The 18,032-nt window shown below is 35.2% G+C and overlaps 1 protein-coding gene across 13 annotated transcripts in view; it reads right to left on the bottom strand.

Moving 5' to 3' along the window:
- Positions 1-10,444: 10,444 nt before the first annotated feature.
- LOC109105974 (adhesion G protein-coupled receptor B1-like) overlaps positions 10,445-18,032 on the bottom strand; it is an 87,155-nt gene continuing 79,567 nt past the window's right edge. For 9 of the 13 annotated variants that reach the window (XM_042741463.1, XM_042741459.1, XM_042741461.1 and 6 more), the window contains 4 exons: positions 17,151-17,806; positions 13,301-13,336; positions 13,044-13,202; positions 10,446-12,066 (listed from right to left, as the gene is read on the bottom strand). In XM_042741463.1, the coding sequence (XP_042597397.1) occupies positions 11,872-12,066; positions 13,044-13,202; positions 13,301-13,336; positions 17,151-17,806 (1,046 nt within the window). In that variant the 3' untranslated portion in view covers positions 10,446-11,871. Of the gene's footprint in view, positions 12,067-13,043; positions 13,203-13,300; positions 13,337-17,150; positions 17,807-18,032 lie in introns of all 13 variants that reach the window. The other 4 variants (XM_042741467.1, XM_042741465.1, XM_042741457.1 and 1 more) reach the window with 3 other exon arrangements.

The raw sequence follows: 18,032 nt of genomic DNA on the forward strand, positions 1-18,032 counted from the left end.
GAAATAAATGAACTAGTGGGAAGTGTTTTTCATTATTTGAGTTGAGACTGAGAGGTTATAAAGATAATGGTTATACAATGAGCCGTTAATGTGAAATTTTGACTATTTTGATCTAGATAAAATCATTCAGGAGTGTGATCCCAGCAGGAAGGTTTAAAAGCACAGAGGTAGTGCTGATTCATGACAGATGATACCTGCATGAAGGTTTTGAGGCTTTAAAATTGTTTTTAAAGAAGAAAAAGAAGAAGAAAAGGAAGAAGAAAAAAAACAGTATTTTCCACAACAATAACTTGCCAAAGTAATCCAAAAGCCAGATTTAGCATAAAAAATATTTATCTAAATAAACTATATTATAAAAAAATATATATTATAATTAATTACACAAAATAACAACGAGTTATATAATATCAATTATACATCAATTGGACCTATTTAGTTAATAATTAATGATATAATTATATTTAATTGTTTAAAAGATAAAATGATTTAAATAATATATCACTTTCACATTTTAATAATTAATGATATAATTATAAGTGCATAAAAATACAATTATGCAATATGAATTATATATGACTTTAACTTCTTTTATAAAATAAAAAAGCTTTCATTTTACAAGATGCTTCTCTTATACTGTTCTGTGTAAAACAAGGTAAAAGGAAAGACAATAAAAAGAGAATTACTGTAAGGTAGGACAATAAAAATGACTTTCAAAGAACAACGACTGAGCCGGTACTACAAAACATTCCTACACTGCCTCAATATACTGTATCCTAAATACAAGGGCAGTGCACAATAAAAATTGCTGTCTGTAGGTAAAAGGATGCAACAAATGCATTTTTTTTTTTTTTTTGCCATTTTATGGCAGAGAATATTATAGTTGTAACATTGTTTTCCGTCATTTCTCTGCAAGATTGCTCTTTGTATTGCTCACATGTCTTTCAGCCATTTAAAATGCAATTAAAATTTCTGTTGTGAGCTGACAAATGTCTTCATATGACATGGCAAGGATAAATCTCTTTAATGCATACAGTGACAACAGTAATTTTATGTACGCCCAAGAGGAACACATGCAAACTAATTTGTTATAGCTTTCTAGAATGCATTTGATGAAGTGCCATTTTTGTAGATTAAATGCTGTGCCATTTTTAGATATTAGAATACTTTCCCTTGCGTTTAATACCCAGAGACAAGTAATTTCAAGGGTTGATTTTCCTCAAAAACAACTGGTGCAACAACCTGTTTGTCTGACCAATAGAGAACTGTTTGAAAACAGTAATTTTTTAGCAGTACTGTTTGGTGATACTCCACCTTTGAAATGATGACCCTTTCTTTAGATGTCATAACATTATCAACAGCTTCCTCACCCTGAATTTACAATGCTTAATCGTTGAGACGAAAAGTTCCATAATGCATTTATTAAAATTAATGATCGTGCTACTAGCTATCATCTGTAATCTCTGCACTTCAATTCCAGTCATTAGGATTTATTGCAGTCTGAAATTATTAAGCATTAAATACATAAAGTGTGTGTACATGCAATTTACTTCCTGTCACTTGTGCTTTAAAAAACTGGTGTGTGGTGTTCTTGTTCCTTAAAAGTATAATTATGATGAAATGAGCTCAATTAGACACTCACCTAAAACTGCTTTTTACTCCTCAGGTAAAAACGTCCTCTTCAAAACAGCACCCGAGATGTGTTTGAAACTATAAATCTAAATATTGTATGAATACATAACTACATCTGTGTGTATTTCCAGATTTAAACATCCTTTCTAAGGTACATCACATAGTAATTTTCCTTACATCTATGTGTGTTGAATGCTAGAAAGCAGACATTCAGGCGGTTGAATAATTGCCCTTTAGACAGGATATTGTGTTTTACAGGAAATGAAAAACTCACAACACAAAAGATGAAAAATGTACCCTCAAAGATTACGTTTCAACCTTCATATTTTAAAAACAATGTCCACGTCCGTTTCTAAAAGCAATAAGGACGACCCTTGTTCCCCATGTAAACAGGATTTTACAGGCATGTGCGGCTGATTATTGGCCATATCTCCACTCTGTTGACTAACGGAGTGCGGTAATGGAATATCGTTGTGTCTTTATTAAGTCCCTTTTAAGTCAACTCCCCTTTTCCAGGTAGAAATTGTGCTTTGACGGTAACAAAATGTACTGGGAATAGGCTGGCTCTGCTGCTCCTCATTACTGCCAGAGCCTAGCTGTGCTAGTCCGACCGCATCCCTGTGACTCATTTCTACAGTGAGTGAACGAACGCCACCGCTCCACTCTCCTTTATTAGCATGAAAGCTTTTCTGGCAGATCGCACTTTCTGAAGAGCTCCCGTCGCAAAGGCATCCATTTGTTGCTTTAGTGACGGCATTATTCGAACACCTCGGGAAGGTAGAGACATCGTTATTAGTAATTGACTGCTCATGCAGTGCATTTTATTTTGATTTTGTGGCGTTAGTGTAAGCTGATCAAGAATGTTGGCTTGGAAGGAGAGTGCCACTTGTGCTTCATATATTGCAAATGTTTAAATGCACACTGCATTTTAATAGAGTTCTGGTCATAGGTCTATATTGTGAGCCATTAATGAATTAATCGAGATTCATTCAAGTTCAGAAGGTGTATGGCAAAGCTACTTGTAAGATGTAAACACTAAACAACTCGGACGCAAAAACAATTTTTTCAAACTAACCGATCTCATGAATGTGCATTTCAGTGGCATGATTTTCTGTTTCTATTTTACAACTGTAGCCGAATTCCTTGACACGTCTGTGTGTGGTGGCTCTTGATGCCTTGACCCCAGCCTCAGTCCATTCCTTGTGAAGTTCACTCAAATTATTGAATCAATTTTGCTTGACAATCCTCATAAAGCTGCGGTTCTCTTGGTTGGTTGTGCATCTTTTTCTTCCACACTTTTTCCTTCCACTCAACTTTCTTTTTTCTGTACATGCTTGGATACAGCACTCTGTGAACAGCCAGCTTCTTTGGCAATGACTGTTTGTGGCTTACCCTCCTTGTGAAGGGTGTCAATGATTGTCTTCTGGACAACTGTCAGATCAGCAGTCTTCCCCATGATTGTGTAGCCAAGTGCAGGGGTTCCCAAACTTTTCCATTCCATGACCCACCTAGACAAGTATAATCTATTTCCCGACCCACCAAAATATGAGATAAAAAAACAAAAAAAAAAAACAATTGACATTATTTTAAGCCTAATCTTAATTAAAAGTTTGATATGACAGAAATTAAGTATTTAAGAAAAATAACCATTTTATTTTAGTGTGCAAATATTAAAATTTTAATTTCTTTATTTTCTTTGTTTACAGATGTTAAAATATGTAAGGGAGAGCGGTACACAATCCAACACTTTTTTAGGAAAGCATAAGAAGAAAAGCAGAACTATCTAAAACAGTTTGGAGATTAAAATAATTGTGAAATAGGTAAAAATAATAAACAGATGAGTCCCATTTTTAATAAACAGTAAAAAAATGAGATGACAAATTTACTTCAGTCAGAAATTTACTTTTGCAATGGTTAAATGGTCAGCAATATCTTCAAAAGATTTTTGAACTTTGGCACATTTTTTTTCTCTATATAGAGATGATATGTCAAGGAAATATTGCGAAATTTTGTTATGTGGAAATGTTTAAATCTTGTAGTGTTACAATTAACCCTGCGTTTATGCCCTGCTCACCCCGTACATGTGAAATGCTTTTTACAGACCGTTTCCTGAACAGTGCAGTTCAAACAGACGATAGAAATGAATGAACATAGCCTACCTGAAACCATTTCCGTAACATTTGAATTTTCTGGTGTATGCAATCTCAGGAAACCTTTGCAGGTGTTTTGAGTTGATTAGTTGATTGGCATGTCTCCATATTCTAATTTGCTGAGAATTGGTGGGTTTTTGTTAAATGTGAGCCAAAATCATCACAATTAAAACAACCAAAGACTTAAACTACTTCAGTCTGTGTGCATTGAATTTATTTAATACACGAGTTTCACAATTTGAGTTGAATAACTGAAATAAATGAACTTTTCCATGACATTCTAATTTATTGAGATGCACCTGTAGCCTATATGCACGCCAACAAAGTGCGTATCACATGCACATCATAGTCATGCCAAATTAAGTTTCTGCGCATAAATAGGATGTAATATATATAATAATATAATTACAAAAAAAAAAAAAAAAGTACTTGCTACGCATTTTCATGAGACCGCCTCTCTCAAACACAAACATTTCTGTTTGTTCATAAGGCAAGACAGATACCAGAAATATATGCACGACAAAACAACAATATATCTATTTAGGGATAATCTCGTTGGAATTTATTGTTAGTTTTGTTTATTTGTATTTATTTATTTATTTTTTTTAATTTTCCATGTACACAACATACATCAAGGGCAGGTTATCATTATTGAATAAAAAGGGCATAGAATATTTCCACCTCTTTTATTCCTTAAATGACTAAATGAAAAAGACACTTTCTTTTCTTATGTAAAATGAACATCACAAAGTTTCATTTTCTATTTTGGACTGTCTCAGCTACAGTATCTTGAAAAAGTGACTTATGTTTGACTAATAACACCATGCAAACTAAGTATTCTTGTTCATTTATTTTAATAGCTTTTCCAATTATGCAAGCAACAATATCCATTTGAAGTTATTGCTGGTGTATCCTGGTTCAATTGGACTTCATGTTGAAATTTATGTTTATTGTTGAAGTTTACGCTGAAGATGATTTCACAAACCATTTTTTTCTCCTTTGCTGGTGTACAGCCAAGACTAGTTGATCTATATATGGACAATTCCAGCACGGAAAGACATTGTCTTACTCAACACATTTTTTTTTAATAGCTCTAGTTAGTTTTTATTTCGTCCTGACATCTGTACTCCCTTTATTAATAAATACTTGGCGCCTAATCTCAAAGGAATAGTTCAAGCTGAAGATTCACTCACTCCCAGGCCTTCCAAAATGTAGAAGAGTTTGTTTCTTCATTGGAACAGATTTGGAGAAACTTAGCATTACATCACTTGCTCAACAATGGATCCTTTGCAGTGATTAGGTGACGTCAGAATGAGAGTCCAAACAGCTGATAAAAACATCACAATAGTCCATCAGTGTATGTCTTGTGAAGTGAAAGGCTGCATTTTTGTAATAAACGAATACATGATACAAGTCCAAAATATTGTGCCATGTTCCATAATAATGCTTCCCAGTGAAAAAGTCCATCCTCAATTGTCCTCTTGCATGAAAACTCTCCCAACATATTTGTTAAGAACTGTTTTGGACTGTTTTGCTTGTAAACAGTGCTTGATCTGTACATATTTCTCTCCTGATGAAGACAAGGCCCATTCACTTAAGTAAATTCATGAGCAAGTGATGTAATAATAATATCTTCAAAACTGTTTTGATGAAGAAACAAATTCATCTACATCTTGGATGGCATGCAGGTGAGTAAATTGTCAGCAAACTTTTATTTCTGGTGAATTATTCCTTTAATGAATTAAATTTGGGCGGTATAGTAATTTGTAAATCATTGTTTATACACACTCCTTGTAGATAAAACCTTTAGTACTGTATAAAATTGTTTGTTACTGTGGTGGGTTTTTTTACATTTTGTAATACACAATCCTTCACTAAGGACTTTTGTGTCATGTGTCAAGTATGAATGAGTCTGTAGAGTTGCGTGCGAGTCTGTGTATTCCCATCTGTCAATGAGTGTGCATGAATGGATGCGAGTGTGTGTTTTCTGAGGAAGGTGTTAAAAATAGGGTAACATTAATCACTGACTGAAGCAGACACAGATCAGTTTGGATGGGCCGTGGCCGGGCGTCTCTGGCAGACCTCAGTGTCTGAGAGTGAGACTGACAGGCTTTAAATCAGGGCCTGTCTGTGGTTGTCACAGCAGATGGATTTGAGACAGATTTACCACCAGAGCAGACCAGGAGGCTGGAGGGAGGTCAGTAAGCACAGACAAAAACGCTGAGTGGGACAGAGGGAGAAATCCCAAGGGTGAAATTTTTAAAAATTGCTTTTGAAAGCTCTCATTTTTCCTCTCATTGGAAAGGTTTAGAAAGGTTGGGAGCAGACTCGTACACAAACAAGAATCAATGAGCATGCAAAATCCCCTCTAACCTGTAAATGGATGTGTGACGCATTGCTGGCATTCCACAGGTCGAACATCATGAATTTTCTTTTAAAACATGATCATCAGTAAATTGTCAAAATTACTGGAGTATGTTTTACAAGAATATATTGTTTCCGCTTTTTACATTTCATGTCAAATTCAATGTTGTTTGCCGTTATTTGTAATTATTTGTCAAAATTATTTCTGAGTGAAAGTTCTACACCACCAGTTAAAAATTTGGAATAATTAATAATTGTTAATGTTTTGGAAGAAGTCTCACCAAGTCTCAATTAGGCCTCATCTGGCATGACTGAACAGAGTAAAAACAGTACTACTGAGAAATATTATTACAATTTAAAATAACTGTTTTTGATACATCACAATTCAAAGTTTTTATTCTATGCATTCCTTTGACTTAAAATATCAGTAAAGACATTCATACAAGACATTTATTACAAAAGATTTCTATGTCAAATAAATGTCGAACTTTATAGTTACTGAAGAATCCTGAAAAAAATATATCATGGTTTTCACAAAAATTTTAAGCAGCAGTACTGTTTTTAACGTTGATAATGGCAAGAACCATTATTAATAATTGAGTACCAATAATAATTGACCAAATCCGCATAAACAAAAGATTTCTGAAAGATTACAAAGACTGTCTGAAAAGAACAGGAAGTTCTTTTAAACTGCAATATTTCACAATATAACTGTTTTTAACTGTATTTTTGATCAAATAAATGCAGCCTTAGTGATCATAAGAGGCTTTTGATAAGTTGTATAAATTGGCTTGTTAACGATTATTACTTTGAAGCAGACTCTTTTTAGCATTTTGTTTGACTGAAACCATCTCACTGCTTCTCCAGCTTCTTGCTTACAAACTCCGGAAATGAAAGAGTTATAATATCAACTTCAGGAGAAACTGCTGAAGAGCTGCATATAAATAGAGGAAGATGAAGCTGCAAGTCAATTTTGATACCTTCAGACTGCACCTATCTATTTTTAATAATGCAATTAGATCGAGCTGGTACGCTCATTTCACTAAATTGGTCTCTGAGAACCAGAACACCCCAAGGGTGCTATTCTGGACCACTGACAGGCTTCTAAACGCCTCTCTTAGAAGTCATCCCGACATAATCCCAGGCTTTAAATGTGATAAGTTGGCAGTGTTCCCTAGAAAAGTATCAACAGTTAGGCTGGATATAAACAGAACATTTGAAAATAGTGCATTTGAGACTGTTAATGAATCATTTACCACTGAAGGAAGCTAATTTAGTAGTTTTTAATGTTGTTAAACCAGATTCAATGAGGAAAGTGTATTAGATCTAAACTTAAAATGATTTCATATATCTAATTACTTCATTATTTTAGAAATGTTGCATGATTAATTAGGCCTCCACAGTCCTGGACATAATTTTTAATTTTTTTTTGTTACTGAGTTTTTGCTACAATTTTTTTTATTGTCACTTTTAAATCGTTTAATTATATTCATGATGAAAATGAAAATAAAAGTAAAAAATAAATAAAAAATTCTTACTGACCCCTAACTTACGGTAGTACACATATAATTATTTGAAACTATAAATGTTGAATATGAGACAAACGTTATTTATTAATTTATTTGAAATTCCTTTTGGTGCTGTTATTGCACTGCATGAAAAGTGTAATATAAAGTTGCATGGATTTATTGAAGGAGCTGCATCAGATGAAAACTAATGAGAATGACAGCAGTGAGTGCTTTCCAAGTAATTTTGTCAATTTTACCTTATGAACAAACACATATGGAGCAAAATTGCATGGCTGGAATACTGTGAATGGTGATTTCCATATAATTGAATCCAGATTATATTTAATTAGGCCTCATCTGGCATGACTGAAAGCACATCCCTGGAACACACACATATGCCATTTAAGACTTCAAAGAAGGTAATTTGCTATTTAGATGTTATAATATGACTTAAATGGAAATGTAAACTGATATTTTCTACTGACATACTACAGTAAATGATAGAATTAAAAATTTACAAATTATAGTCCATTACTGATTAAAATAAAAATGGTAAAAATTTGTAGTTACTGTAGTAATGTAATCTGTTGGATTGCATCCATTAGGTAATGTATTCTACTAATAAGTCCTATTTGCCATCTAAAACGATTATATAACATTTATATGCATATTTTATGCCAGTGTCTTTTATGACCTCATCTAACTGATATACATTTAAAATAATTTGTCTAACTAAAGGACTGTTTACAATAAACTAGTTCAAAAAGTCAATTATTTAAATAATGCAATGTTGCAGAAAACACTATACAGAGCACCAGAGTATTTTCAAATAATGGCAAATCTCTCTCTTAGCAATATGTGGAAAGTGTTTGAGAAAGATACAGTACACAAAAGCAATGACTGACAGACGGATTGGTGATAAGCTGTAGTCTGAATTCATGAAAATGAATCCAGACTTGCATTTAGTTTGTATACATTGGTTATCATGATTTTTAATGCTGTTGGCCTATTGGATGTTTATTATAAAATGTCAGTCATGCAAGTTGCCAAATTAACTCGCATGACTGACATTTGCAACAGCCTAAAACAAATCAAAGTATCCACCAGTCACTTCCAACTAAACAACCTGAAGCTTCATTACATATAGTGTAGCTTACTACCTCTTATTTAATTAGACGGTGGAATCAAAACATTCCATAAGGTTCTGTCCAAACCAAAGGTCAATGCATAATTATCTTGGCAGAACATTCTTTCATGTCCCTATGAAATAAACATCCAGCTGTTGGTTCAGTCGTATCTTAACAAGCTTCGTTAACTCAAGGTGTTTAATTAGAATATCGTGTTCTCCAGCGCATCTTTCTAGCAGACACAGGTTACGGAGGTCCTATAGCAAACACCTCATAAACATATGAAAGGTGTTTAGCAGTACTGTAACTGCTGCATTACACAGGCTCCATGGGCTTGTTTATTGGTCTAAACAGTTCTGATTACTGCGCTTCAGTATATGGGGAAACTTTGAAAACAGATGTCCTCATGCATTAGTGAACCCATTATAAAAATTTAACACACAGCAATGAGACAAAGCCAGTGGGGTTATGTTCATTTAATTATTACTTTGATATTCCTCTGCTGTTATTTTCCCTCTGAGCTGTGTTTATGTTTGTCTCCGGTTTGTCATACAGTTTTGTTTACACAAATCATATATACAGAATAATTGAACGTGTTCACAAATTAAATTTTAGGCCGTACCTTAAATTTCAAATAATGTTAATAAAACTGTCCAATGTTTAGAACATCAATGTGATATATTATTATGTACTATTTATTATTACACTTTACTACTGCAACTAATACATATAACAGTTCTAATATTTTCTTGTCGCTTTCTTATGTTTAATTATTCATTTACAATTTATTTCATATGTAATTCATCAATACTATTTATTATTGTAGCAGCAGTGGATCTATTAACATGCATTTTACGGATCTATTTTCTATAATATTAATCTTTCTGGTTTATTGCAAGCAGCAATGTATTAAAAAAAGTGTTGAGTAACTAATGCTGACATAATTAGGTTCAGGACACTGGGTCGCTCTGTGGTGACATGGAATTAATGTCCTCCATTTGCAGCATGGCCACATTTTCCCTCCCACTACATTCCCGTGACTCCAATCCTAATGTATTCTTTTAATGGAATAATAACACACATTCATTATCACAAGCATTTATGATTGGTTAAATCTTTATCAGTGGATTTATAGGCTCATCAGATGAAAATGCAGCGCAAAGAGCACAGTGTTATTTATATACTATAGTATGTATTAATGTTTTGAATGAACTTTTATTGATATATTTGAAGAACAGACTAATTTGCAAAACAGATTACTGCGGGGTTTTTTTTTTCATGTTTTAAAAAATTCATGTTTTTTCATTGTGCATTCCAATTAATCTCATTCGAACTTTTGATTAGGTTAAAAAAATAACTAAAATTACAGCTAACACAATAAAACACATAATAAACATGTTCTATCTATCTATCTATCTATCTATCTATCTATCTATCTATCTATCTATCTATCTATCTATCTATCTATCTATCTATCTATCTATCTATCTATCTATCTATCTATCTATCATCCAAGTATCTATCTATCCATCCATTGATCTATCTATCCTTCCATAATCTATCTATCTATCTATCTATCTATCTATCTATCTATCTATCTATCTATCTATCTGGACTCTGCAGCTGACGAGACATCAAAAAGTTTCACATTGCCATAAATACGACATCTAACCCTTTATTATATAGATATACTTTTTTATTAGAAATATGACACATTCATTTTGTGCTCTGAAAACTGTACAATAACAAAGAAACCCCAGTGAACTTAAAAAAGGGAGCGTGGAAAGGCAGGGAGAGGAGGAGAAGGAGGGGTTGATGGTGGAGAATTCAGGCAAGTACATATCATCTGGAGTGACAGTCAGTGATATCGAAATACACACCGTTACATGATGTTACAGAACACTGATAAAGTCCAGTAACCCAATGAGATTGGGGGGGGGGGTCTCAGAATCAGAATCAATGATAACTATAATAATGTTAACAATATTCCCCAAGCACAGTAAGAAAGATATTTAGAGGCTAAAATTCATTTAGTAGAACTCTTCTGGAAATAATTACAATGCTGTACAACAGGACTCTGAGGAGTGAGTCTTGTGCTTTCTCTGTGTGCGACCACAACCTAACCAGAGAATAACACCCCTCTGCAGTTTCATATATGACTATTTATAATATATATATTTATATATTCATATTCATCTCCGGTTTCTCTTTCAAACACGATTCTGCACGCATTCTGAGACTCAGCAGTTTGTTTCAGGTCTCTCAGCTCCAGTGATTCTGATGAAAACATCAAGCGAATGAAGACGCGTCGGTTCTCATGAACCCACCAGCTGGACCGCCGACCCGCTTCAGAGCAGAATCTTACGTTGAAGTCGTTTCAGCGTCGACCAACTTTCAAAGGATCCCAAGGTCGGTACGGTGCATGGTACAGCACAGTGGCGAAGCAGTGGGCTGTACTGGCTCAGAAGCGCGTTTGAGACAGATTAACAGTCAAATGGCTTTGGGCACTCACGTCGCCTCTTGCGCCCCAAGCGTACGCATGTGTTGTGTGTCACACTGATCAACAATGATGATAATACGACTAATTATATTCAAGAATTTGATTTTGAATGACGTGTAGCTCACCTTATTCCTATCGGGCAGTTTGAAAGCTACTTCTCTCTCTTCCATAAATATGACATGATCACTAATACGTGTGTTGTGTGTGTGTATCCAGATGTGTAAGAAATTGAAGGCCACTCACTAAGGCTCATCTGCTCTTACTCTGAATTCCAGTCCTTCCCTTCAGTCAGTCACTCCCAGCATTCAACTTGCCCAGTTCAGCCATTCTTGGTAGTGCCACCTCATTACCACAGCAACAGGCTCAGACCTGGTTTTTCGAAAGTGTTATGATTCGCTTTGACATTAAGGAAAAGGCCATTCCAGGATTACAAAAAAACAAAACAACACAAATAAAAATAGCACAGCCATGTTGCTTTCTCTCTCCTTCTTGCATACTTTTGTTTGTCCGCACTCTCAAATCTCATTCCCTCTCTTTGTCCCTTTTCCCTGCGAGTAGAGTTTGTTCTGTTTCTCTGAATGCTCTGGGGTCTCTCAGACCTCCGTCTGCAGGTCCATGATCTCTTGGCCCACCAGAGGGATGGTGGCGCTGGCCTTCTCCCATTCCACCGCTTGCATTTCCAGAGGAGAGGCCTGTAGGGGCTCCAGCTCCTTACGCACCCATGACGGTGGTGAGTGGGTCTTCCTGATGCCCTCCCACGCCCGCTTACTGGGGGTCTGCTGCTTGTCCTGCATTTACAAGAATAACAATATTTTAGGATGAATTTTTTGTCAAATATCTAGTTCGGTGCAAATCAGGTTATCCGAAGTGCAACCGCACTATACTTGTTTAAGTGCTGCCTATGAGGCTATCGACCTAGATGAAAATTAATATTATTATCAGGACATATCATAACATTTTTATAATAATTAAAAAAATATAAGTAATTAATTTCATGTCTTTGGGTCAACTTAAAAATAGTTATATTTTGATTTTGATAATACAAAAAGTAAAAAATAAATAAATAAAATAATACAATAAAATTAACAAAAAAAGAAAAAGATTTAAGCTACAGTATGCCTTGTAATTAGTAATGTCAAGATAAAAAACATTAATCAAATTTAATACATTATCAAATAGATTAATAAAAAGATTAATTTAGAAAAACTGAACTGAATTTAATTAAATGCTTCTTGCCCTGCATTAACAAGAATTATTTTTAAATACATTTTCATGTATTATATTATATTATAAACTCTTGTCAGGAAAATTTCACAAAACCTGCACACTCCAATTTCTCAATGCAACGTATAATTTACACTACTGATAAAAATTCTAAAATAATTTTCAATGTTTTAATGTTTTATTAGAATTATTTCTGAAGGATCATGTGATACTGAAGACTGGAGTAATGGCTGCTGAAAATTTAGCTTTGTCGTCACCTGAATAAATAGCATTTTTGTTTTTTTTAAATATTTGCATATAAAATTTTTATTTGTAATAATATTTCACAATATTGTTGTCTTTACTGTATTTTTAATCAAATAAATGCAGCCTTGGTGAGCATTAGAGTCTTTTTTTTTTTTCAAACAATCGTAGTTATTCTAATAAATTTTGACTGGTAGTGTATATTTTCTTTTGATTTTGGTACGAAATATAATTTTTTTCATGAGATCCTCTTAATGACAAATAGAAAAGGAGGGGGAGTTTAAGTATAAGTTCGTACACTAAGATTGGTTTTATCGCTGCCTCCTGACGACACGCTCCATCTCTTCCCAGTCTTCCCATCCACTGGGGGAGAATCTCTGTCCTTCTCTGCATGCTGCAGCTTCCTGTTTAAGTCCTGGAACATGTCCTGGTGGCGCTTCCGTGTATGCATGATCTTCTGCAAGACAAAACCCGCATTTAAACCTTTGTAGAGATGAATGAAACTGCACCACACGAGACTGCTGTCATTTGTGGAAAGATTTACATTACACTGACCTCAAAGTCCAGCTCTGCATAGCGCGATTTTCGTCTCTAAAAGGGCAAATAAGAAAGGGATGTTACTGTGTGTCCTTTCAGAGTTGTCTTGGGGGGAAAACAGCAAATGGGTCATTCCCAAAATATAGTGACAAACATCTCCTTAGACTTTTCAGTCATAAGAAAAGACTTCATATATTTCAAATTTCAACAATCCTTTTTTTTTTCCTGGTATACATTATTTATATATTTACTATTATACTCATTTAGTTTTTCTAATTAAAATAAAACAATTAACTTTAGAGCAAATAAAAAAAAAATGAAATACTAATATAATTTTATGAATAGAACATAATATAATAAAACTTTTTTGTTTAAACACTAGTGCACAATAGAAAATATAATTTAATATTAAATAAATATGTTAAATAAATTAACATTTAAAGCAACTAATATAAAAGCAATTAAGATTATAAATAATTTCATATCATTGTCATCAGTATAAATTTAAGCTATTTTGATTTTGAAAATACAGAAAGTATCAAAATCAAGGTGTGTCTTGAGATTAGTAGTAATGTTAAGATAATAAATGAATAAAATGTAATAAATCTTTAATAATTAATATAGGGAAAATAAACTGAATTTAATTTAAACACTCAACATTTTGTAATATTTTGTAAGTCAATACTGTTTGAGAATGACCCAAATGCAATAAGTAGAGAAAATCGATTGTAAAATTTTGGGCACTTTGGACAGATTTTGTGAAAGCATTGTGCGGCTTTTATATTGCACGGTTCTGCCGAGCTCCTGGCATGAGCGTGCGGTAAACAGCTTGTGACCGAATGGCATTTCTTTAGCCTGTTGGAGAGCGTCTGAGGGCAGTCTGACATTCTGCCTGCGCTGTGCGTGGCTACAGCTGTGTGCCCACAATGCATTCTGGGTGCATGTCTGGCCTGAGGTGAGGAGGAATCCACGCTTGTCATCTGCTCCCTTTTAAAGCATGAGCAAAATCTGACCTTTGCATAGACTTTCTTCTGCAAATGCAATGAGGCATAATTTATGTAGCCTTCTTTCATTCCTTCCTTTTTGAAACTGCATATTTTTTATTCCATTAAGTGTTTCGACGCAGTTTTTATTGAAAGCGAGTGCATGTGCATTGACTGATGTCAGTTGAAATGTAACTCTGAGCCACGTAATGACAGTCCTCTACGCAGACACTCTCCACAAACATGCTTTTTTCACTCCGCACATAAATTAGGACACTCGCTCCCTTGTGGCAGATATGACAAACATTGATGTGAATTCACAGCCTTGTAGGCAGATGGGTCTACAGCAAGTTTCTTTGGACCAGAAACCAAAGTGTCCATCAGTTATTAGAAATAATCACAGTTGAGAAAAAAAAGTACAAGATGAGGATGAAAAGACATTGTGATTTAAAAAAAGAACAAGACCAGCACCTACAGAGTTGTAAGATGCAAGCACATTTGCGCTGATAGCCATTAAACGTTAATGAATAGTCATTTAGAAAGCTGCTGTGTCACTGGGGTTCTGATTCATTTAGGCTGTAAATCTTTCAATACAAACTGTGATGAACGTTTTCATTATTTAGACTAAATGAAGTCAAACAAGCTTGTCTACAATGAGGAAACAGGTGCAGGATGTATAGCACTTTGCAACCCTCTACAAACAGCTTAGCAAAAGAATCGCCAGTTTTTTAGTTCACTCGCCAGACTGTGCCATTTAATGTTTCTGTAAATAAAGCTAACAAGAATATTAACGTAATACTATTGAACAATTACTTTAAAAACAAATTTCACTCAGAAACACTGAAATAAAAATTACATTTTAAAGTAGAAAGACTACTTATAAAGACTACTTTAAATGGCAATTTCCTGTAAAACATAATCCATTATTCTGTTTTATCTACAGCTTTGAAAAATCATTTGTTACAGTGTACTAATTATACTAATAATCGTATAAAATGAACTAAGGTCTGATGATGAGTTGCTGGGCTTCTGAATATTAATCACATTGTCTGCATTCACGCAAACTGATTTGCTGAAATCAAAACTGAGATGACAATACCTGAGCGCTAGCCAATTACATTGCCGGTTGTGCATTAGCTCCACCCACTACTGAAGGAACTGGTAGTGGCTTCTGCTTCAATAATTCCACACAAACTCATATTGACAAGTAAAAACAAGAGGATCATTTACATGGAGCTCATTGTTTCTTAAAGGTATATGGAGAACTCTCTCTCTTTCTCTCTTTGGGCCTCATTCATGAAACACGAGCAGAACGAATTTCTGTGTCAATCATTCATAAAGCTGTTCTGCCGTAAACATTCAAATCCATGAAAATGTTTGTATTTTCAAAATGTTAGTTGGTATGAAAGAAATGTACACCTGCTCCCTACCACGTGTAAATGGTGCATAAAACGTTCTCTGTTCTTTTTGGCAAACTGATGACACTGAATTTTGATGCACTTCCATAATAATTTCAAGTTCATATGCCCTTGCACCCCCCCCCCCTTTTTTTTGAGTTGAAAACTGTAAAACGCAGCGCTCGTCACTGTCACTATTTACCCAGCCGTAAAATAGCAAATAGCGACCAACCATCCTGCTTGTACAACGACTGCCTACAACAATGAAGAATTCAATATTACTGGTTACTGCTTTTTTATATTTAGTAAAATTCTTTAAAATGAGATACTATAGTAATACGTTGTCGCCGTGGATATTCTAAATCATAGCAACTAAAGCCTCTCAGCTGGAAAAACGCTGTGCATCCAAAGCATTCTCAAGCGCCACCAGCTGGTCGTTTACAGAAGAGCGCCTGACATTTTTTCAGCTGGCTAGAAACTCTTTGGTGGACACACGTTATTGAATATTTATTGTTAGGCATATGGCCTATTAGTCTTTTTTGCACTTATGCAATATACTGGAGCCAAACCTGAGAAAGTAGACCAGAATGTTCCACTGTGTTCCTGGACACGCAATTTACGTAGCTGTAATTTATATGCGGGGATTATGCTAATTGTTAATGAGCGTGCACAAGCGCCCTATTTACAAATGATTGGAATTCATAAACATAAACAAACATAACTAACAAATCGGACATTTACGAAGCATTTGTGAATCCAGAGGAAAGTTTTCGGGGAGGTCTGTTTTACGTGCAAATTACTCAGAATTTACTCCTATATTTCCGAATGTTTCATGAATGAGGCACTTTGAGTGCATGTGAGAAAAAGAGCATTCTCAGCATAACAATGGAGAGTCGGACACCTACGCTGCGCATCCATTTATATGATATCAGTAAGAACAGTGCACTAGAAAGACGGCAAGTGGAAAACCTCTCAAATGCTCAGAATGTTTGTGTATGTGAGTGAAAATATAACACCAAAGATGATAACTATAATGTTAACGCAAAAGATATAGTTTTTAAAATCATTCTAAATGTAAAAGAGTTTACAGCACTATATTCAAACTATAACGATAACGACTCAAAGAAACAATATTGTTGGAATCACTTTTACAGTGATAAAAACATTGAAAGCCAATGAGAATCGATCCTGCTTTAAAGAGCTTGAGCATTTAAAGCAGCAAATGTCAAAATAATAAACAGAACATTATTGTGCATTGGTGTGGACACTGATATAGTTATTGTTATAGTTATTGTTCTTGGTCCTCTAACTCAAATCATTAGCAAGTGAAAAAAAAAAAAAAAAATGTTACTTCAGTTACTGTAAGCCAGTGGCTGATGATATGCACAATTTAGTCATCTAGCGCAAAATTTTGTCACGTATGCGAGTGATTTGCTCGCAGTGTAGAGGGTTGCATTGTTTGATCTCAGGATTATCATTGTTTCTTACCTCCAAAGAGCTCATAGACAGTGTTGAGACGGTCTCACTCTTAGACATCATTCCAGAGTTCCCAGAGTCCCCTTGCTCACACGTGTTTGTCATCTGGGACTCACTGGAGATGTTGTGCACTGTCTGCACTGGGGGGTCCCTCTCTGAGCAGGAAACGCTAACTCGGTCGGTGGGCAGGCTCTTCAACCCGAAGCCTGGCACGGGATCGGTGCCAGCAGGGTTGGCCAGGTGGATGAGCCTGGTCTGGGGTAACTGTTCGATGCTGATGTTATACTTGGTGGCCTGGTCATCCTTGCCGCCCTTTGTGGGCCTAAGTGTGTTGTTGTTGTTGGGCAAGAGCACGTAACCCTGGCCCGACCCACCTCCTCCTCCTCCTTCGGGACCGCCGCTGTCTCCCGGGGCTCCATCCAGTTGCTTGAAGAGCTCACCATCACAGATGTAAATAGATTTGGCTCCGGGTAGCTCGGTACTGACCCCGGCAATGCCGCCTTTGTCACGGCGCATGGTGAGAGTGTGGCTGGCGTAGTCAGCGACATTTTGCAGGTGGACCTTTGCCATGCTGGCAGGAAGGGTGTTGAAGTTGGAGCCTTTCTGTACCGTGATCTGCTTTGAAGCTACCTTCTCCTCACCTTGTTGGGAGGAACGCTTTAGGGTGCCTGCAAATCAGAAGGGAATAAGCCTTAGTAAGTGAAAAGAGATCACAGCAGAGAAAACACATGCTGATTTGATAAAGCGGTGCTACATTTTGCTGCTCTTGTATCAGCTCGAATTATGAAGTAATCAGTTTAAATAAAACTTTGCTGAATCATAGAAATAATACAGTGTATGGTCTAACATGGTACAGAACAAAAACAAAGACCAAATCCAACAAATGCAGCTGAT

This window comes from Cyprinus carpio, chromosome B16, assembly GCF_018340385.1.
Source record: "Cyprinus carpio isolate SPL01 chromosome B16, ASM1834038v1, whole genome shotgun sequence".
Lineage (NCBI taxonomy): Eukaryota > Metazoa > Chordata > Actinopteri > Cypriniformes > Cyprinidae > Cyprinus > Cyprinus carpio.